General features: G+C 44.5%; 1 protein-coding gene across 1 annotated transcript; it reads left to right on the top strand.

Annotated features, from left to right (window-relative positions):
- The first annotated feature begins 1,585 nt into the window (after window positions 1-1,585).
- Window positions 1,586-14,300, top strand: GFRA3 (GDNF family receptor alpha 3). The gene is made up of 8 exons (XM_039836207.1): window positions 1,586-3,994; window positions 4,426-4,713; window positions 8,887-8,979; window positions 10,234-10,546; window positions 12,519-12,622; window positions 12,787-12,921; window positions 13,319-13,407; window positions 13,594-14,300. Exons 2-8 carry the CDS (start codon window positions 4,629-4,631, stop codon window positions 13,681-13,683), a joined length of 909 nt encoding a protein of 302 aa, XP_039692141.1. The 5' UTR covers window positions 1,586-3,994; window positions 4,426-4,628; the 3' UTR covers window positions 13,684-14,300.
- Window positions 14,301-21,329: the final 7,029 nt, after the last annotated feature.

The following is a 21,329-nucleotide window of genomic DNA, read 5'->3' as shown; positions in this document are numbered from 1 at the left end:
TACCCTGAGAGCAGGTAAAGAGAACCAGCCCTTGGCCCAATAAATATCCTTGCCTTATGGATAGAAATACTGGGCTCTGGGCATAGTGGTGTTTCTACCTAGCTATTTAAAATGATGAGGCTCCTAAATGGTCTCTCCAGCCACCTTTCTCAGTGATCTTGTCTTTCTTCCAGGGAAATCTGCTATTTAGTCTGAGGGGTTATTAATCCTTCCATCCTCCCTCGTGACCCTGAAAGGGCTGAATTTTGTTGGCCCTGGGATCTGGTTCCAGGTCAGCTCCCAGAAAAGACATTTCACGTATCTGAGACCCATCTCTGCAGAATCTTGGGGTTAAAAACAATAACTGAATCTTACCCTTGAAGATACTATGAGGAGAAAATGAAATCATAGATGTGCAAATTCTAAGAAAAAATATGCTAGAAATGCCCTTGTGCTGTTTTTTTCAAGTTTTGTTAAAAGATTTCTTATATGGTGGCCGTTCCTTGGTGGTAGTGGGGTGGAGGGGAGTGAGAGAAGGTGCATAAATACTGAGACGGTATCTCTCTCTCTCTCTCTCTCTCTCTCTCTCTCTCTCTCTCTCTCTCTCTCTCTCTCCTCTCTCTCTCTCTCTCTCATCCCCAACCCCCTCCGGGTGGCGATTCTCCAGGGGCAGCTCCCCCAGTATCTGGGACAGAATCTCCTCTAAGCGGACTCGGAAGCAGACGGCAGGTGGGTGGACTCGGATAGAGCACAGTCTTCCGTCTGCTGCGGGGCACTTGCCCTCCTTGCCTGGACCCACTGCTTTCTTCGTCAAGAAGCGGCGTGGTGCGTCTGCTTCGGAATTGGAGGGCGGCGCCCGCGACCCTGGTAGGGGAGTGTGGGCGCTGCACGAAGAGGGGTGGGAGGTGGCAGTGGGAGGTGGCAGTGGGAGGCGCCAGCCGAAGGCCCCACACTCTGAGCTCCAGCGCGAGGAGAGAGGGGAGCGCGGCACTTGGCACACGCAGATCCGAGCGCCCGCGGGTGGACACCGGCAGGCACCCCACGCCACCACCACCATGGTGTGCCCTCGGTACCTACGACCACCACAGCCTGTGTTCCTGCTGCTGCTGCTGCTGCTGCCGCCACTGTTACTGCTCGGAGCCGGTGAGTGTCGTCTGTGCGGATACGGAGCCGGATACTGTCGGGGCGTTGTGGGGAGAAGAGGGGACCGCGTAGGCGGGGCCCTGGACACCGCTACCCAGAGGAGTGAGACACTGCACTGCCACCTGGTCCCGGGCTTCTGTCCCTCTGAGCCTGGGGAACTGGACGAGGGAGCCCAGGGCGCCGGGAAGAGATAGGTTCCATGCCTAATAGACTGAACCGTTGTAGATGGAGTGTCAGCAGTGGCCAGTGCACCAAAGCATCTCCTTGCTCCGGGTTCCCCCTCTTCCCTCTTTTGAGATGTGTCTGCACCAGCACAGAACAACCTGGAGCCAGGCCACTTCCACGACAGCATCTCTAAGAGGCAGGGAGAATCAGAAGCAGGACTCCATTTGCTCCATGTGGGCTTCATCTCTTCAGCCTCCTGTAAGGATTGGGGAAGTGGACTCTAGGTACAAGTGAAGAACTGACTTGTCACAAATTAGGGTTGTAAACTGCTGCTGGAACATGCTAACATTATTATTTGGTTGTATTGCTGAGAATATTGCTCACCACCAACCTACCCCCTTCAGGATATACTTTTTGTTACTGTTTTAGAGGAGAAAACTTGCTATTGGGCAAGATGGCTTTTCCCTGAAAGCTGCCCAGTACAGTGCCTTACCATATTATAGATAAACAATAGGTGTTTTAGGGAATATGTAGTTCAAGGCTTGGTTTTAGAACCATGTTATTCCCTCATGGCTCCCAGGGAATGTGCCCATGGCCTTTGGGAGTAGGATGTGTGTGCTGAATCTTATGGTGGGGCTCCTGCCCAGAGCCTGAGTGGAGGGAATCCTGAGGCAGAGACCACACATGGACTGGTGACCTCACTCCACAAGGTACGTATTGGAGAAATGCAATTTTGGCTGCATGGCAGATATGGAAGGAAGGAGAGGAAGAACTATTTGTCCAGACTGCCTCCATCAGTAAATCAGGGCAGTGAGACATCACCAATCTGATTTGACTGCCCAGGAAGTTTCACTAACCCCAAAGTATGGCTGCATGTCAGGATCAGGGGTAAATGTTAACCACTCATCATTAACCAATTAAGTGGAACAAGTACCTCCTCATTATGGTGAAATTTATCATGGCTCCCACCTTCTTTTGAGCTGCGATGCCCCTAAATCTACTGCTGCTCAGATTTGATGAACTATCAGCTAAGAAATTAGGTTTACTTTTGAAAATTGTTACGATTCAATATTTAGAAAAAATATTTAGAAAAAATATGCTAGAAAATGTATAAGGTCGAAGTTTCATTGCTTTAACTGCAATGCACTTGTTGGGTACCCACCAGAAGTAACATCTTAAACATTTAGTATTTCTCAAACTGTTTAAATTCATGTCCCCCTTTTGGTAAAGATAAAAATCTCATGCTTTCCTTAAATATTTTTTGAAACTTCACAAGCTGTTTTTTCATCTTCCACATATAAAATTATCAAATATGCTTTTTTTGAACCACACATTCCCTTTGAAAATTCTGATATACCCCTAAAAGGGGCCCAACCTCTCTTTTCTCCATCCCCTCCATTGAGAAACTCTGATTTAATCCAATCCCCTCATCTTATATTTGGGAAACTAAGGTCCAGAAAGTGAAGTAAATTGTCCTAGGCAGGGCTGGGACTAAGGTGAGGTGAGTGAAGGGGGTGCTAAGAAACTCAGTCGTCAAGATAAAGAATATTTTAATGCGATATTTTTAAAAATCAAAACTAATGCCAAAAAATTCATGATGAACAAAATACTGGGATTTTAAGTAAAAAGAACAGTGTCCTGCTGAGGCATATTGGGGCTTAAAGCAAAAGGAAAAATCAGTACTACTGATTCTGTCTTTGTTTATGCATTGGATATGGCACCAATTCTCAAACTATAGGGTGCATATTAGTCTCCAGTGAACTTGTTGAAATTCAGATTCTGATTTATCACCAGAGATTCTGATTCAGTAATTCTGGGATGGGACTCAGCAATCTGCATTTTACCAAGTAATCTAATTGATTATCACGTGATTGGAAGAGGAGGTTGGACTAACTCAACTCTGAGACCCCTCCTAACATTGGGACTCTGATTGTAAATAAAGGGAAGGAGCCTGGAGAAGTTATAAAGGTGTCTCACAGAATGTCTCTGTTATCTGGTTCTAAATAGTAGGAGCTCACAAAGAACAAACACTGTTCTAGGCATTGCTGACAGAATAGTGATAAGATAGACATGGAAGTCTAAAGGGAGATATAATCAGAAAAAAATTAAGTAAAATAAATCAAGTGGTTATAAGGGCTCTGCAGACAATTAGAGTAAGAATGTATTAGAATAGCTAGGGAGTTATTTTACATTGGTTGATTGGGGACGGCCTTTCTGAGATGACATTTAAGCGGTGAACTGAATTACTAGAAGGGTATGGCCAGGTGAAGATCAGGGGGAAGAGCATTCCAAGCAGAAAGAAAGGATGGCCGAATGTTTTGGGAGAACGGATTTAGAAGACGGAATCAGGGAGACCAATAAGGAGTCTTGGCAGTAGTTCAGACAAGAGATAATGGTGGCTAGAGGTAGTAATAGATGTGGAGAGAAGTGGGCAGATTCCAGATATGTTGTGGAGTTGACAGGATTTGTTGGATTGAACACGGGATGTGAAGGAAAGAGAAGAATTAAGGATGACTCCCGGATGTTTTACCTTGAAAAACTGGGGGGTGGAGGGGGCAGGGTGATGGTGTTCTGTTACTCTTTGATAATGACCCTAAGTCCCTTCCTCCAGGGCTGAGCTATAACCAACCTTGGTATTCCCGAGTGAATAACAGAATCAGCAAGAGTTCCAGTTCCAACCCCAACCCCAACCAGTTCCCACTTTAAGGTCTTTTAAGTGACTCAGAATAATCTCTCTTTTAGCATGCCCATGCACACCTTCAATTCTCTGCGTATGGTGCTAGCCCTGCCCATGGCATAGAGCTGCCCAGGGCCCTCCTCCCTGTGCCTGGCAGGGTCATCAGGCTCTGCTTCAAACAACTGTCCCCCTTCCCCTCCCTGGAGTCTGAGCAGCCTCTCTCAAATCCCTACCTCTTCTTGGGCTTGATCTGTTCTGTCCAGGTTGTGACAGCTGCAGACTCTCCACTTCTGCTGGGCTTCTTTCTCCTCATACTTATTCCTAAAGGTCTTTTGTGCCACCCCAAGACTTTCCTACCCAAGGCTTCACCTGGACTCCCCCTACCTTATCTTAGGACTTGGTACTTCTAGGCAGCTACTCTGACCTTATGTGAGCCTCACCTAGTCTCCCGCCCTCCACAGGGGACCCCCTCCCCACAGAGAGCCGGCTTGTGAACAGCTGTATCCAGGCCAGGAAGAAGTGCCAGGCCAATCCCATTTGTAATGCTGCCTACCACTACCTGAATTCCTGCACCTCTAGTGTAAGCACCCCATCACCTTCGGAGGAGCCATCAGTTTCTGCGGACTGCTTGGAGGCAGCACAACACCTCAGGAACAGCTCCCTGATGAGCTGTACATGCCACCGGCGCATGAAGAACCAAACTGCCTGCCTGGACATCTACTGGACCATTCATCCTGCCCGCAGCCTTGGTGAGGCCTCTATCCTAGAGTGGACTAAGCTAGGGAAGCTGGCTCTTGAGGGTTGTTTAATCCTTCAGCATATGAGCCACATGATATATTCTGACAGGGATAATAATGAAGCTCTGCATGTGACATCAGTAAGAAGTGGAGGGAGGAATTGGTAGTATCTTTTGGGCTCTCTAACATTGCCCTCTCTTTTCCCTACTTCTCCCTTTCTTACCTGACGATGTATAGCCTCTGAACCAGGCTGAGGCCCAACTTGGGGAGCTCCTGGAACAGAAGGGTATGGAGAAGAGGGGGAAGAAAATGGTCTTAACCCATAAACAGCTTCAAATACAATATAATCCATAAATTCAGAGAGACTGGGAGGCAATGTCCTGATCTCGCCTTTAACAGAAGGATACTCGTTAGCCAGGCAGAAGATGGTAGAAGAAGGCAGGCACTGAGAGAGCCAAAGAGAGGAGCTTTCTCTGACTCTTTCCATAGACCCCTCTCTGTATTAGTTAGCTTTTACTGGACAATGCTGTAGTAACAAAGGTTTACTTGAAAAGAGGTAACTTGCAAAACAAAGGTTTAGTTCTTGCTCATGTTCTGTGTTGGCTGTTTCATGTGTCCCCTTCATTCTGGGATTCAGGCTGAAGGTGCAGCCTCTATCTGAGATGTTCCTTCTCAGGGCAGAGGAAAATGAACATTGGCAAAACCATGTTATGGTTTTAAAAGCTTCTGTTCAGATGTTACATAAAATACTTCTGTTCACATTCCATTGACAAAGCAAATCACAGGGTGCACAAGCCTAACATCACAGGGAGACATGAAAATTACATGGCAATAAGTGAGGAGATATAATCCTATAGGGAGAGCAAAAAACAATACTGCAATGTCCATAGTCCACTTGATCAAAATATTCTTTTTCCTCCCTTCCACAAACAAAATATACCTACCCACTTTCCAAGGATGATGTGCTGCGTTCAATCAAACATGACATCAGGCTCCAAGTCTAGGATCTTGTGATAATTTCTATATCAGGTTTGGCTCCTCTTGATCTAGAAACTTATAGGCAAGTCATCTAACTCCCATACATACTCAACGTACAATAATGGAGCAGGGACAGGAGAACCACAACAAACACTCTCAGAAAGTGGAGGAATGGGAGGCATATAGCGGTCATTGATTCATAGCAACTCTGAAGTCCTGCTAGATAAATGTCACAAGGGCTGTCTTCTCTGGGAGCAGAGGTTGTTCTTTAGTAAGGTCCTCTTTTTGCTCCATGAGAGAGTCACTCTAGCCACTGTTCTCCAGGGCTCTTGGCCCAGCTCTCTGGAAGATCCTTCCTTTTCCATTACAGTAAGTCTTCACTTAACATCATCAATAGGTTCTTAGAAACTGACTTTAAGCGAAACGACATATAACAAAACCAATTTTACCATACGCTAATTGATATAAACAAGAGTTAAGATCTTACAGCATATTTCTGGTCTCAAAAACATCACCAAACTTCTAAATAATATTAAACATTGAAATAAACATGAGCTCTACATACATTTAAGAAAGATTAACATTAACAAGTAAGGTAATTATTTTCCAACCTGTTTATTCCAGTTCGGGTCATAGGTGGCTAGAACCTATCCTGGCAGCTCAGGGTGCAAGGCAGGTACCAGCCCTGGATAGGATGCCCATCTGTAGCAGAGTGCACACACACACACACACACACACTCACTCACTCACTCACTCATGCTGGGACAATTTAGATACACCAGTTCACCTAACATGCACATATTTGGGATGTGGGAGGAAGCTGGAGTAAAAAATATGCAGATATGGGGAGAATGTACAAACTCCACATAGACAGTGGCCCCTACTGGGAATCAGTCTTTCCCCCCCTCAACGCTATGATGAAAAACATTGAACCAAGTGACGTTATCCAAGGAACTGCTGTATTTTCTTTGGCCACATCTGAAAAGAGCATTGGAGACTCTGACCTTGTTGGAGGGTAGGCAGCCTCCTGTCCAAGGAATGTTGCAGCATTTTAAATCTCAAAGTCACAGTCTTTTAATCCAAACTGGTGGCTCTTAGCAGTACAACTCTCTCAAAACATAATTGCTTTTTATACTTTGATTTCTGTCACCCCTTATGCCGGTAGTAGCCTTTCCTAGAATTCTTTTCAAGACATGCATCTCTTTCTAGACTGAATTAGAAGCATCTTGCCCTTATCAGCCTTCTGTGAGAGAGCCACTACCTTAGTCTTTTTTCCCTGAGCACATTTTTTTAACTGGCAAGATTTATTGGATACCATCTTAATCAATGGGAGATCTCCACAAAGGGCATGATAGCCACAAACTTGATTTGGTCTTTTCTCCAGTGCTGAGTTGTAATAGACTTTATTACTCAAAGTATTTTTCAATGTTATCTTTTACCATTTGAATATGAGAAGCAGTTGTTTCTCCTAATACTGCAAGTACTGGAATTTCTGGATTCTCCCTTTTCTGTTTCCTCTCTATTTGCAAACTGGCCAGTTCTTCTCTGAGCATCTTTCTTGTAGTTCCTTGCCAAATGCAGCCAATAGCAATCAAGACAAACTAGTAACTTGCTTCTCAGCTTCTTCCCCTTAAAGCATGAGCTTATTCAGTACATCATCCTTCTTCCAAGTTTACCACCCACTAGTCAGTCCCAAAGCCAATACTATATATTTAAATTTTTTTTTGTTATAGCAGTGCTCCACTTTTAGATACTAATTTCATTTTTAGTAAGAATTTCCTAGGTTATGCTGCAGTAACAACCAACTCACCCCCAAATCTCTAGCTTTCAACAACGAAAATGTACTTCTTGCTCATGTTACACATTTGCTGCAGGCTTCCACAAGTTGGCTTTGTCTTTGTTCTACCTGTCTTCATCTGGGGATCCAGGCTGGTGGGGGAGAGCAACAGCAGAACCATGTGATGGTTCTTAAAGCTTTTCCTCAGATGTGATTTACGTCACTTGAGTGCACCATCCACAGGCCAAAGCAAGTCACATGACCAAGACTTACAGTGGGATGGGGAAGCATACTCCTCTCATACGGGGTCTGAAAGTCACATGGCAACAGGTGGGGATGTATAATCTTCCCACAGGGTGGGTAGCAAATAATTGGAAACAGTAATACAATTTACCACCTTCCTTCCCTGCTTTCCACTCTTCATCCTAATAGTTTCAGTTTCGCAGCTTCCCCTGAGAGTTCTCCTTGGATCCTCTCGCTGCCTGCTTCGCCCTTAAGAATGTCAGGTCTTCCCAAGTATCCAAACCATCCTCTCCTGTTTGCCTGATGTCATCCATGTTTCTTCCCTCCCAAAGATGCATTCACAAAGGCTTATTAGATGACAAACCTGCAAACTTACTTCTCTCTCTTCCAACAAAATTTATTAACCAACATGTATATGAGCTATGTATGCAGTGATTTTATAAGACCTAGCAATCCCCCTTAAGAAACCCACAGCACCTTGGAGGTGACTGAGAGAGATGTGTTTCCTTCGAGATCACTGTATCTTCTTTCTCTGCTTTTCTCAGTCAGGTTCAGGGACCTGGCCGCACTTCCATTTCTTCAGCATGCAATGCATCTGCATAACCAAGTGGTCAGGCCTGGAACAGAGTCCACCAATGCCCCTTCTCCAATAGCAAGAGAAAACAAAACAGAGTCCCATTGCCTGCTTATGGACTCACAGGCACTAAACCTAGTGGTTAGGAGCAGAGATTCTGCAGTCAGATAGTCTAGGTTTCAAATCTCAGCTCCACTTCAACAGCTCATATCAGCCTGAGCAAGTAACTTAACCTCTCTCATCCTCAGTTTCTTCTTACCTACCCAAAGCCTTCTTAAGAGGATTAAATGAGAGTGAATATATAAGGATAGATAGAATCTCTGTGTGTGTGTGTGTATCTTTTCACTTACACCATAGTGGCCAGCACACAGTGTGCTCAACATGATAGCTTTACTGTTCTCATCATTAAACCCAGTTTATTCGTTGAGCCCAGCCTATGCCTTCATGGCTCTGTTTATTCTTACCTCTGCACACCTTGCAGCTAGTTAGGTAGAGATGGTGCCTTTCCCTTTTTTCCACGGGGCTTTGAGGTCTGACTCAGCAGCCTCAGCCCCTCCTGCTCCTAACCCCAACCTGGTCCTCAGGACTCTGGTGCTTCCCACCTTATCTCTAGGTGACTATGAGCTGGATGTCTCCCCCTACGAGGACACGGTGACTAGAAAACCCTGGAAAATGAATCTCAGCAAACTGAACATGCTCAAACCAGGTGTGGAGGGAAACAGAGGCTGAGGTGTGGGGGCTGGGCCTAGACCCTGAGGGAAGGGTGGCTGACGGGGAACACAAACTGGAGGGCTTGTGGAAGAAGAGTCCTCACCTGCCAGGTAACTAAAGCAGCATTGTGTAGGGTGAGAGTCTGAGCTGTGGGTCATGGTCTGGTTTTGCAAGAATCATCAAAGAGCATTGTTTATTAGGGAGGCATTTAAAGAGAGCCTATTAGGACTCCCTGGTTTCAAAAGGTATGTCTCTATAAAGGGTTTGGTGGGCGTGGCAGCAGTCCCAGAAAAAATGTGCTTTAATGGAGTATTTACCCTCATTGGAGCAGCCACGTCCCCGAAGACTAAGAAATTGCTTGTTTTCAACCATTCTAAAGGGATGGGCGAGGTGTTGGGCAGGGAAAATGGTTAGAGAGAGTGTGACTCCTCTGGGGTGACTCAGGGTGGGGAGCCATCTGTCTGGCAAGGGATATGATGCATGTTTTTCATGAAAGGGAAGCTCTTGTATTAATTTGGAAGGGAATGCACACATACACACTCTTTTTGAGGAAGATATGAGTTTTGTTACACAGTCCTATATATTAGAATTTTGAGAGAAAAGCATAGAGATTTATACATAATAAATCCTAGTTACAAGGAATCCAGGAATTACCTTACTCCATTGTTCTGACTGCTGGAATATTCTGTTAATAGAAATATTCCCATGATTTCCCAAGACTCAAGAGTATGGGAACCTTTTGTGCATGCATTGGTCAATAAAAGACAGGCAAGTGATATTAATACTGAGCGGAATGGACAAATGTAAAACAAAACAAAAATCCTAAATAGAATTTGGCTGCATCTGTTTTGCACAGTTCAGAAAAATGCTTTAGATTGTTGTAGGGCCTCTAGGCTATGATTTCCACTATGAGATCTCACTCAATGCATAGGATTGAGGAAAGGGTTTTGGTTATTTGAGCTTTCTGGCTGCTTGAATTGTAGATAAATAGTGTTAGATATACATGGTTGTTGTTGTTGTTTTTTTAACCTAGTCAAGCTGAGGAATAGGATGGTGATGGCTGGTAAATACCAGATTTGTTCGTGTGTAGAGGGAAAGCCCTGAATTAGAAGTGGCTTACTCGGAGCAGTCCTCCCTTTCTTCCTACCCTCTACTACCATGCTTGTTGAATCAGAGGGTTGAGGGGGTTCCTAGGGAAGCCGAGTTTGCAGAGAGTACTAGTGACTTGGTTCCACCACTCTCCCCACAGACTCAGACCTCTGCCTCAAGTTCGCCATGCTGTGCACTCTTAATGACAAGTGTGACCGGCTGCGCAAGGCCTACGGAGAAGCGTGCTCAGGGCCTCGCTGCCAGCACCACACCTGCCTCCGGCAGCTCCGAGCCTTCTTTGAGAAGGCATCGGAGCCCCACGCACAGGGCCTGCTGCTGTGCCCATGTGCACCTGGTGACCTGGGCTGCGGGAAGCGCCGACGCAACACCATCGCCCCCAGCTGCTCACTGCCATCTGGGACCTCCAACTGCCTGGAGCTGAGGCGTCTCTGCCTCTCCAACCCACTGTGCAGGTGCAGTGGGCAGGGTGCACACCATTCCTCCCAGGCCACCTTCCCATACTGGTGCTGGGTCTGACCCCTCAGGGACCATGGACTGGCTTCACCCAGCTGCCTTTGATATTTTCTGAAACTCTTTTCTCAAAAAGAGTATATAGTTTTTTCTTTATGTGAAAACTTCAGAAAATATAAAAACATATAAAATATCACTCAACATCTATCACCTGAAGATAATCTACCATACTTTGGGAGCATTTCCTTCCAGTCTTTTTCATACACAGATAACAAAATTTGACATTCTGGGAATATATTTGCATCTTATATCGTATCTTTTTCCACTTATGGTACCTATCTCGTGAGCATTTTTCCATGGGGCAATATGGAATAGTAGCGAAGACAGGCTCTGAAGTCAGATAGATGTGAATTTAAATCCTGGGTCTGTGTGACCTTGAGCCCATCACTTTACGTAAAATTCCATCACTTAACATAGAGTTTTATTTAGTCTTCTGTGGAAACTGGGATAATAATGCAGACCTCATAGGATTTTTGTGAGAGTTAAATTACGTAATTTATGTCAGGTGCTTCACTTACTGGTGCAGAGTAAGTATTCAATAAATGGTCGTGCTTATTTTGTCATTTACTGTCCTTTGACAACTTGATTTTTAAGTGCCTACATCTTATTCCATCTTATGGATGCCCTATACTTTATTTAATCATTCCTTTATTGTTGGATGTTTTAATTGCTTTATTGCTATAAATAATGCTGCGATAAGTATTACTCTTGTTCTTTCATCTTTGTGCACAAATCTAATTATTAGGATTTGTTGTTACAAGTGCTATGACCAAATCAAAGAATGTGAAGGTAGTTGCTCCATATTCTCTAGCCAAATTCTGATCTGGCTTTCCTCTGCCTCTTCAGGCCAAAACAGCCACTAAATTGAAGTTATCATACATTCAAGTGACATTCGTTGACATTGGGAGTCATACCAAACCTTATTTTGCAACCTGGTTCTACCATTTACTTCTCTGTAATCTTGGGCAAGTTACTTAATCTCTGAGTCCCACTTTCCTCTTCTGTGAAATATTACATAGTCAGAGCTCTCAGTAATCATACTAATACTTACTAAATACTTACTATGGGCTAGGTACTATTTTAAGTATGTACTATCTAAACCTCGCAAGAACCCAGTAAGATAGATGCTGTTTTTATTTTTTTTTATCATCCTTAGTTTACAGATGAAGAAACCACATTAAAGAAAGGTTAAATAATTTGCTCAAGTTCACCCAGGTAGTAAGTCAGGTTTGTTAATGAGGTTTAGAATCAAGAAAGTCTGGCCTAGAGTCTATGCTCCTAATCTCTCTGCCAAACTGCCTATTATTGTGCTGGTAGCTATTACTATTAGGTAATATGTGCTGGACTAGATGATTAAGATATTGTTCCTTTCTTCAAGGAGTTTGCATATGAGTGGGGGTGACAGAGAAGTAAAACACCAATCTAACAATCAAAATATAAGGAAAACTGCAGAAATTTTTACAGAAAAACATATTCGTAATTCCCATCATCCAAAGATAATGAGTTTTACCTATTGTAGGATGAATGTTAATAATAACAATATTTAACATTTATTTTTTAAACACAAATACCAGGCACTATGCTAAATGCTGTACATATATTCTCTTATTTCATTCTCACAAAAATCCACAATCTCTATTTACAGTCAAGGAAACTAAGGTTAAAGAACCTGCTTAAGCTCTCATTCCTAGGGTTTGTGGAGCCTAAATTTAGAGTGATATGCTATAGGAACTGGGATAGTAGTACATTTAATTGTGACAGGAGCAGGCTTCACTGAGAAAGAAGACCTGGGCCAGGTTCTGAAGGCAAAGGAGGATTTGGCTAGAAGATGGGCATGTCAACTAAAGGGCCAGCAAGGGTGAAGGCTGCAGGCCAGACCTTCAGTGGAAACTCTTGAAATTTCCCTTCTTCCAGATCACGCCTGGCAGATTTTCAGACCCACTGCCATCCCATGGACATCCTAGGAACCTGTACTACAGAGAAGTCCAGATGTCTGCGAGCCTACATGGGGCTGATCGGTGAGCTGGGGCTATTTGTAGGGAGCGCACAGATTATCCAGCACTGGGGATGAGAATACTCTGGCTACTGAACTCAGATGGAGTGCTCCTGAGAGAGGTGGGAGAGGGTGGGAGCTGAAGTTGGGGTTGACCTAGGCCCTGACAATCCCCTCTTCACCCCACAGGTACTACCATGACCCCCAACTTTGTCAGCAACATCAATGCGAGTGTTGCCTTAAGCTGCACCTGCAGAGGCAGTGGCAACCTGCAAGAGGAGTGTGAACGGTTGGAAGAGTCCTTCTCCCACAACCCCTGCCTCAGTGAGTATGCTCCACCTGCTCCCTCCTCTGTGGCCAGGTCAGCTGGATCCAGGGAGAAGGAAAGGGCCAACTTCGTGGTCCTCACTGGCTCTATCTGTCTCTTGCAGACAGGGCAGCCCCCTCCTCAGCATAGGTTTACATCCCCCAAGCCTGGTGCTTTCTTCCTTTTCCCACTCTCTGAGTGACCCCCAAGCTGCCTGTTTAACCTGTCTGGGCCCCAAGGATACTCTTTAGTTCAAGGAATAAACAAGCAGAATAAGACAATATCCATTCCCACCTGCCACCCATCTATCCCCTTATATCCCGAGGTCCCTGAAACCTTCCCTTTCCTTCCTTGGGAGCCTGAGAAATCTGCAGCATATACCCACTTCCAACCTACCTTCTCTCTTCTCCTTAGCGGAGGCCATTGCAAGTAAGATGCTTCTGCACAGCCAACTTTTCTCCCAGGACTGGACAGACTCTACCTTAGCCATTATGGAACGCCAGGTAGGGCCTCCTCTATTATCCTCCTCATACCTTTACCTAACCATCTGAGGGCAATCCAGACAAGGCAGACAAGGGGATGAAGCGGGGTGACCTTGTTGTCATGAATCTTGTAGACCTCTAATGGATACCGTGACTGAGGCTGAGGTGGTGAAAGGCGTGGAGCTGACTCTTGCATTTCTTCCACAGAACAAAAACCCTGCTCTGAGGCCACAGCCCTGGGTGCCCTCCCTTTTCTCCTGCACACTTACTTTGATTCTGCTCCCAAATTTCTGGTAGCTGGACTCCTTGGAGGCCCTTTTCTCCCTCTACTACACCCAGCCTGACCTGCTGCCTGCGAGAGGTGAGGAAAGGACAGCATCAGGAAGGAGGTGCAGTACACAATGTGACAACCCTGACCACCCCACCCCTGTACATCCAGCTTTCTCCAGATAAGGCCACAATAGAAACTGACTGGCTAAGTTCTCATTTCCTCTACTTCTGACTGACTCAGGCTATCCCTCCTTAGGAATTGGTCACCACCGTTTAGCCATATCTTCTGGTGATGAGCAGCTCTCCTTAGCTCTCTCCTGATCCCTTCGTCCTGCCCGTCAGGATCTCTAGGCTCTAACAAATCCATCATTCTCTGTCGCATTCTCCAGGTAGGCAGGGCTGGGTATTCTGAGGCAGCCTAGAAAGACATTCCCTATTGTTAGGAAGGCTGGAGCAGGACTCTTGCCCCCTTGTCTCCGCTGGATGAGGGACAAGCTGCTTGCCTGCCCTTCCCTGCCCTGCCCTGCAATCCTACAGAGCACTTGAGCATCAGGTGCCAGAGCATTCGGGCCTTGCTTTCTTTCTGCTACTCTCCCAAAGTACCCCTGGCCTCTTGGATCTCGATTAAACACTTTGACTTAAAACCTTGCTTTTTTTCTATTTCTCACATTGTGAATTTATACACAACTAGAGATTTTACATAGGCCAGGTGACCAAGAGACACAGCGACTCTATCACCAACTGCTGTATGACCTCAGGCAAGTCTCTCAGCCTCTCTTAGTATTTGACATAAAGTTGGAAAAAAAAAAATAGCTTATGTGAGACTGTGAATCTGGTATCTGTCCTAGCTTCAGCCATTTCTGAGATACTGCCTGGGATCTGCCAGAGCAGCTGAGAATGGAGGGTCTTTAGTCAACCACAGAATTTATTGAGCACCTGCTTATGTTACTCGTCTGCTCCATACTATAATGGGGGCCAGAGGAAAGGGGAAGCTGCTCCTTGATCTCGTTTGCCATCCTGTTGGAATAAAGAAACAGCTACCCATACAAAGTAGTTAGAAGAATATATTTCCAGAGCTGAGGACATTTGCCTATTAACTCATTCACTCACTCTTTCCATAAGCATCCTATGAGTGCTGGCTCTGCATGGCGCTTTGCTAAGTGCAGGAGATTCCAAGGTAATAATATTCAGATTCTGTTTTCAAGCCTATCACACACCAGAGCAAGGGAATAGACGAGACAGTCAATTAAAAAAAATGCATTGTGATAAGTGCTGTACAATAATCATAGTGATAACCTTTGGTTATTTAGCCCCTACTGTATGCCAAGTATTACTTTGCCCCTACTGTGTGAAAGTACATATATTAATTCTTTTAATCCTCCAACAACATTTTGTCAGTCACTAGTTATATGATCTTGGGTTTAATCTCTCTGGGTCTTATTATCCACATCTGTAACATGGAAAAAGCATAGAACCCACCTCATAAGAAATGAGATAGTCCATGTAAAAGCATTATGACGGACACAGTAAGACTCAAAAAAAGCAATTATAAAGTTTTTGTAAAGAATTTGGACAATATAGATAGTTATCAAGAAGAATGTAAAAATCTTTAAAATCTCACTCTCAAACTTCTAAACTTGCTCCCTGCACACCTGCACACATGAGAATCTTGGGTATGTATAATTTTTACATAAATGGAGGCAGACACTGCATAACGAAGTATAAGTCATGGACAGCTTTCAGCTTCCATGAGTAGAGTATGAGCTACATCATCCTTTTTATCAGCTGCCTAAGATGGACTTGCATGAATGCATATTTCTACATACATAGTTTATTTAACCAGTTCTATGTTGCTGAATACTTGGTTGTCTTTCCATTTTTCTCCCAGCCAGGTTTTAAGGCAATTAAGAGGTGAATGGGCATAAGATGTGCAGAGGAGCTGCCAGAGTGGTGGGTGTAATAGGAAAGCCTCTCCCTATACATTCTTGTGTCCCCATAGCCCACCCTGCCCCAGGATGTGCCCAGACAACCTGCCTCCCTGCAGACTCCAGTGGGGCACTGGCAAGACTTTCCTCTTCTTCCCCTCCCAGGAAGATCTCTGAGCCATCAAGACCTCTCCATTTGCTTTGGCTACATTAGCCTAGGGCTGGGGCTTGAATGGTGCAGTCATTCCTTGCTAAGTGCTTGAATTAGACTAATAGGTCATCTGTGCTGTTCTCTGAAGAAGGTCCAAATTCCTGGTAAACAACCAGACCACTCTCCCAGCCCTGGGCCCAGAGCCAAGACCCCGGGTGGGGGCACAGTGGCTGAACTGACATCCTGGCTGACTAGCTTCTGGGTAACAAAGTGGGAAGCGCTGCTGGCAGCAGTGATAAGTGAAGAGTGCTGAATTATAGGCCTCTGTATGGTCGGTGTGGAGCAGACTATCTTTTAAACAACTTTCTTCAAATTTCACTCGTTCAATCATTCATTCAGATAATGGACCTTTTAACAAGCACTTGCTCTGTGCCAAGCCATGAGTATTTTTCAAGATCTGTCCCCGTCCACTCATGAACTGCCATTTCAGTGAAGGGGCAGCCCAGGACTCTGGCAGTTGGGCCCTAAGTTCTGGCAGCTGGGACTCTTCAGTTATCCTGGTTGATTATAACGCTCAGCTGTTTGACCTTGGGAAATATTCTATACCCCTCTGAGCCACCATTTCCTCATCCACAGTGGGGATGCCAATAGGAATACCTAACTTAAAGGGTTACAGTTTTAGTTTACTTAGTTTTTAATAAATGTAACATCAGCAATTTAATTTCCACTAAAAAATGAATTGGCAATATCAACTAATGTTTATATCAATTTTAATGGTTTTGGTTGCCAATCGTTTGGCTTCCTATTTCTGTAAAAGTTTATAAGTATGAGGAACTTATGCTTGTTTTGACTTCCATGTGTATTTAGGTTAGATAATAGTAAAAATATTTAAAGCCAACCAGGGTTGTTTAGAGGGCTGGAAATAATTATAACACACATAGTGCTTGATACAGGATAAACACTCAATAAATGGCAACTATTACTATTATTACTTTTGAGAGGGGATCTGTGGGTACCATGTTTTCTGCTCCCTGTCCTGGAACAGTTGTGAGTGATGGTGCTGGCTCTCTCTCCAATTGTGGGCAGTAGGTGGGATTGCCCACAGAGACTTGCTGTTCAAGATCTGAACTCCAGGATGAAGCCAGAGCTCTGGGTCTGTAGCGCAGGCCCTGAGGGTCCTTGGACAAGTTATGGAGTCAAAGAAAGTCAGTGCTTTAGCCAAAGGTCTTTTGACTGCAAGTAACAGAAACATAGGAATTACTTAGGGGAACATAATGCAACCCAGTCCAGGAATTCTGCCAGACCTTGGGGGAGTTGAAACTGGCCGAGTCAGAAACCAGTTTTGGGCCCTATTGGTTGACAGCCTAGTCATCATGGACCATCTACTTTATTCTCTCTGCAAACCTGCTTCCTCTGTATGATCTTCCAGGTCTAGTGACTTCACTAAATGACCTCCCATCCCAATTCTAAATTCACAGAAAATCTGAATGTCTGTGCACAGGTTCTAGATTGACTTTTCTGGAGTGAGGGTCCAACCTAAGCCTATCAGCTGTGTAAAAGAAACAAATCTACATGCTACTAAAGTAATTTCAGAATCCCAGGCCTATTAGTAGAGGTCAGTTCTCAGAGAAGGAAGTGTGGCTCACTAGAACTCCCCAAAAGCATAGTCTCTTGTTAGGGAATTGGGGTGGATCTTAATAATCTGAGATCCAGCTTTATTTCTTTTATGGCTTCCTCCCTAGCCTTGGAGTGTCTTCTCTGAGCTTCCTTTTTAGATGCCCTGAAGGGATGGGAATGTAGGAACACAGGCCACATGCTATAGGTCTGAGAACCACCCTTGGAGCTAGATCTGAGTGGAGGTTCTTTATGGCTGCAGAAGGAGGCTTTGCTTCTGTGGGGCTTGCTAGATTTCTGGTCCTTGCAGTTTAGAGTAAGGCAAAGTGAAGAGGATCAGAATATGCCACCCCAAAATATGCCACTTCGGCATAAGAATTATTTTGACTTAAAAGCAATTGAGAATCAACGAGGACAGGAAGAGTTCTATGCCCACCCCTTATCTGCCTGAAAGCAGAGTATAACTGAAGATGAGAAGTCAACTCCAAGATAAATTTGCATAAAGAGAAATCACTTAAGTAGGCCTTATCTTCCATTAGTTTCTCCATATATTTTCTAGTCACTTCCCCACAATTTGTTGTCCCTTGGAGCCCAAACACTCTTCTTTTGTTTAAAGAATACACGAGGCTCTAAATCTAACCCTGAGTCTTATTTGATTATTACTTTTCCTCAGGTAAGTTCTAAAAGGATAGAAGAAAAGCATTGCTATATTCTTGCTATATTTCATTTGACCAACAGTCATAGGCTCTCACCCTCATTCCCCTCTTGGGATCTCTAGTTCTCAGAAATTCCAGTCTCTTTTTTTAGTATCTCTGCTTTTCTCAGGAGGAAGTCTATTCACATCTGGAACCTGTGACACTTATTGCAATAAAATTACACCTTCAGATATTGAGCTGGTCATGGCCTTATCTGACACATTGTGGGTGAGTGTGAGGGTGGAAGTGAGATGGAGACAATAATAATAGCTTAATGTGTGCAAAGCACCATGCTAATGGCTTAATGAACATTATCTCATTTACTTTTCAGAACTATCTTATTTTATTTTTCCCATTTTACAAGGGGGCTTACAGAGGCCAAGCAACTTGTCCAAGGTTACAAGACTAACAAGTGGCTGATCTAGAAATCAAATCTTAATCTTCCTGACTCCCAGGTAAAATCTTTGATCCACATCATATTTATCCAGTAATGGAGTGAGACCCCCCACATCCTAAATTACAACAGAGGCCATGAAGAGGGGTATGGGGTCAGAGGGAGCTCTATTAGGCTGCAGAGATGGTTTCCTGGAAGAGAAGGTATTGGGACTTGGCCTAGAAGAATAAGTAGGATTTATTAGGCAGAAATGGGGAAAAGGATACCCTAGAGATCAGAGTAAACAAATGCAAAGACTGTAAAGGGCAGGATGTTTTGGAGGAAACAACAGACAGTCTGCTGTGACTGGAGTTTTGTGAGGGAAGGTGCTCCCAGGTGTTCCTGTCACTCATCTTCCCACCCCACAGTCCTGCAGGAGGGATCTCCTCTGAGGACACACCGAGCTGCAGAGCTGCAGCTATGAAATCCAGGCCCTTTGGAGCAGGCAGGAGTCCTGGGGAACTGATGTGCAGAATTCTGGCGTGGCATGCTTGGCATCCCTGGCTATGGGGAGCTCCACGGCCCCTCAACCCCTCAGTGACATTCCAGGGCACAGAGGTCAGTCAGTGTGTATAAGTGAGAGGATGAAATGAGCCTGTGTCTTCGGCTGGTAACAGTGACAAACAGGAAGGGAGATCTCATTCCCCACAGAGAGATACCAGCAAATAGCCCTTCTCAGGTGCTGACTCTGCTACCAGTTGCTGGAGTTAGCTGAAGTGTCAGAGCATTTGTTCTGAGAGTCTGGTCTTTCCAGACTTTGCTTGGCTTTTGAGTTCCCATGGAGGTTTCAGGATTCCTGCTGAGTGCTTATGGTAGGCTGGGTAGGCCAGGCAGTAGGATGGCACAGAGACGAAGACAAGTTTTGTGGTGGAGACCGACAAATAATAGTAAGAGATATCATTATTTGAGCACTTGGTACATGTCAAAACACTGCACTAAGAACTTTGCATGTGTATCCTTTTTAAAGCTGAGCTGCCTCATGGCCTCATCTCCACATGGTATCAATCTAACATCCACAATATGTTAGGGAAAAAAAAGTTTAAATAATTTTTTGCGCAGTCTTTGAAAAAATACACAGCAAAACTTAAAATTCTCTTTCCCCATGTGCTCTCGGTATTGTATACACAAACAGTCACCCCTACAGACTCTCTTCTCTCTCCATGCTCCTCAAAGGAGAGATTTAGGCTATGAATATACATAGATAATACTTTTCACATGCATAATTCAATTTAAACTTCTTTACTGCCCTCTGAGGACAGGCTCTACTATCCCCATTTCATAGATGAAGAAACAAATGTCTAGAAGTTAAATCTTGCCTAAGTTCACACAGCTAATCACTGGCAAGTGGATTTGAAGGCAGGCTCTGTGTATGCTGTGAAGGTGCGTGTGATCCAGGGCCTGTGAGACTCTCAACAGAGGGGCAGTTAATTAATCTTGGGGGGCTTCATGGAGGAGGCAACATTTGAGTACGCTCTCAAAGGATAAAGAGAAGCTTAACAGATAGAGATGGGCAATAGAAGTGTTTCTTAGGAAGAGAGGGAAGCCTGGTAGATGAGTATATCATATAGTGGAATGTCAGAAGGGAGGCCATCTCATTGCTCCATCTCCATGGTGGTGGGCCTGGCATTTAGATTTGCCTCATTTTCCAAGTGCCTCAGGCAGATTCTGCCTGTGCCCTTTTTCACAGTCTCCATCACAAAGCCTCCTTGTGTCTTCTAAAAGAGACCATCTGATTCAAGCTGGCTTTTTTTCCCATCGTCCCTTCTACATATTGGAAGATGTGTGATGAAAGAGCCCACAAATGAACCCCGTCCTAGGCCAAATCAAATTCCTCAGTAATTACATGTCACATCTTAGGGAATGCAGCTCTCTGGTTCAATGAAAGCATGTTGTAGTGAAAATAGCACAATGGAAAGTGGGTCCAGCTTAACCTCGGTTTGAATTTCAGCAAAACTACATTTAACCTTTGCAGGATGTGGAGACTGGGGTTGCAGGGTGATTAGGAGTGCTAATACCCGCTCCCTCGGTAGATAACTTTTGACTCCTCTTAAATTGTCCCTTGGTATCTGCTGGGAGGTTGGTTTCAGGAATGCTCCCCATACAGAAATCCGAAAATGCTCAAGTCCCCTATATGAAATGGCATTTATCAATGCGTGCAGTTGGCCGTCCACATCTGCAATTCCAACAGGTATTTATTGAAAAGAATTCACATATAAGTGAACCCACACCATTCAAACCTGTGTTGTTCAAGGGTCAATTATACTTATCGCCTGGTTGAAATCAAGCAAATTGCTTAATCTTGCCACACTTCAGTCTCTTGATCTAGAAAATGATGGGCCCTCTTGCTAAAAAGTGGTGCCTGATAGGTTTGTCAGAGAGGAAGAGGAAATGGTTGGCTGGGGGATTTGTTGACTTTATATTTACGTCAGCGTTGCGTGTTAGGAACTTGTCAAATCTGGGTTTCTCCTACAGGAAGTGGATATTATGAGAGCTCAGGAACTTGGGTGGAAAGGTGACTCCCAGCAAGTGGAAGGAAAGAGAGCAGGTGGTACACAAAGCATGGACAGACAGTTTGCAGTCTCCTGAAGTCTTGCCAAGCTGGAACAATTCCATGAACCTCTCCCAGCCTCAGTTTCCTCACCTTCAAACACCAATTCAATGAATATTGGCCAGATACTTGAAATGCTATTTCATCTGTTTTGTTTTTAAGGGTATTTTTTTATATTCTACCTTATCCTAGAAAACACTTGAGGTGGCTTATAAAAATATACAATACAACGAAATGAAAATAAATGTATGGGAACCAGGGTGAGGAGAGAATTGGAGTTAAACAGTGAATGACAGCCGGATCATTT

This window comes from Pteropus medius, unplaced genomic scaffold, assembly GCF_902729225.1.
Source record: "Pteropus medius unplaced genomic scaffold, Ma_sr-lr_union100, whole genome shotgun sequence".
Classification (NCBI taxonomy): Eukaryota; Metazoa; Chordata; class Mammalia; order Chiroptera; family Pteropodidae; genus Pteropus; species Pteropus medius.
This window is presented reverse-complemented; position numbering and strand designations above follow the sequence as displayed.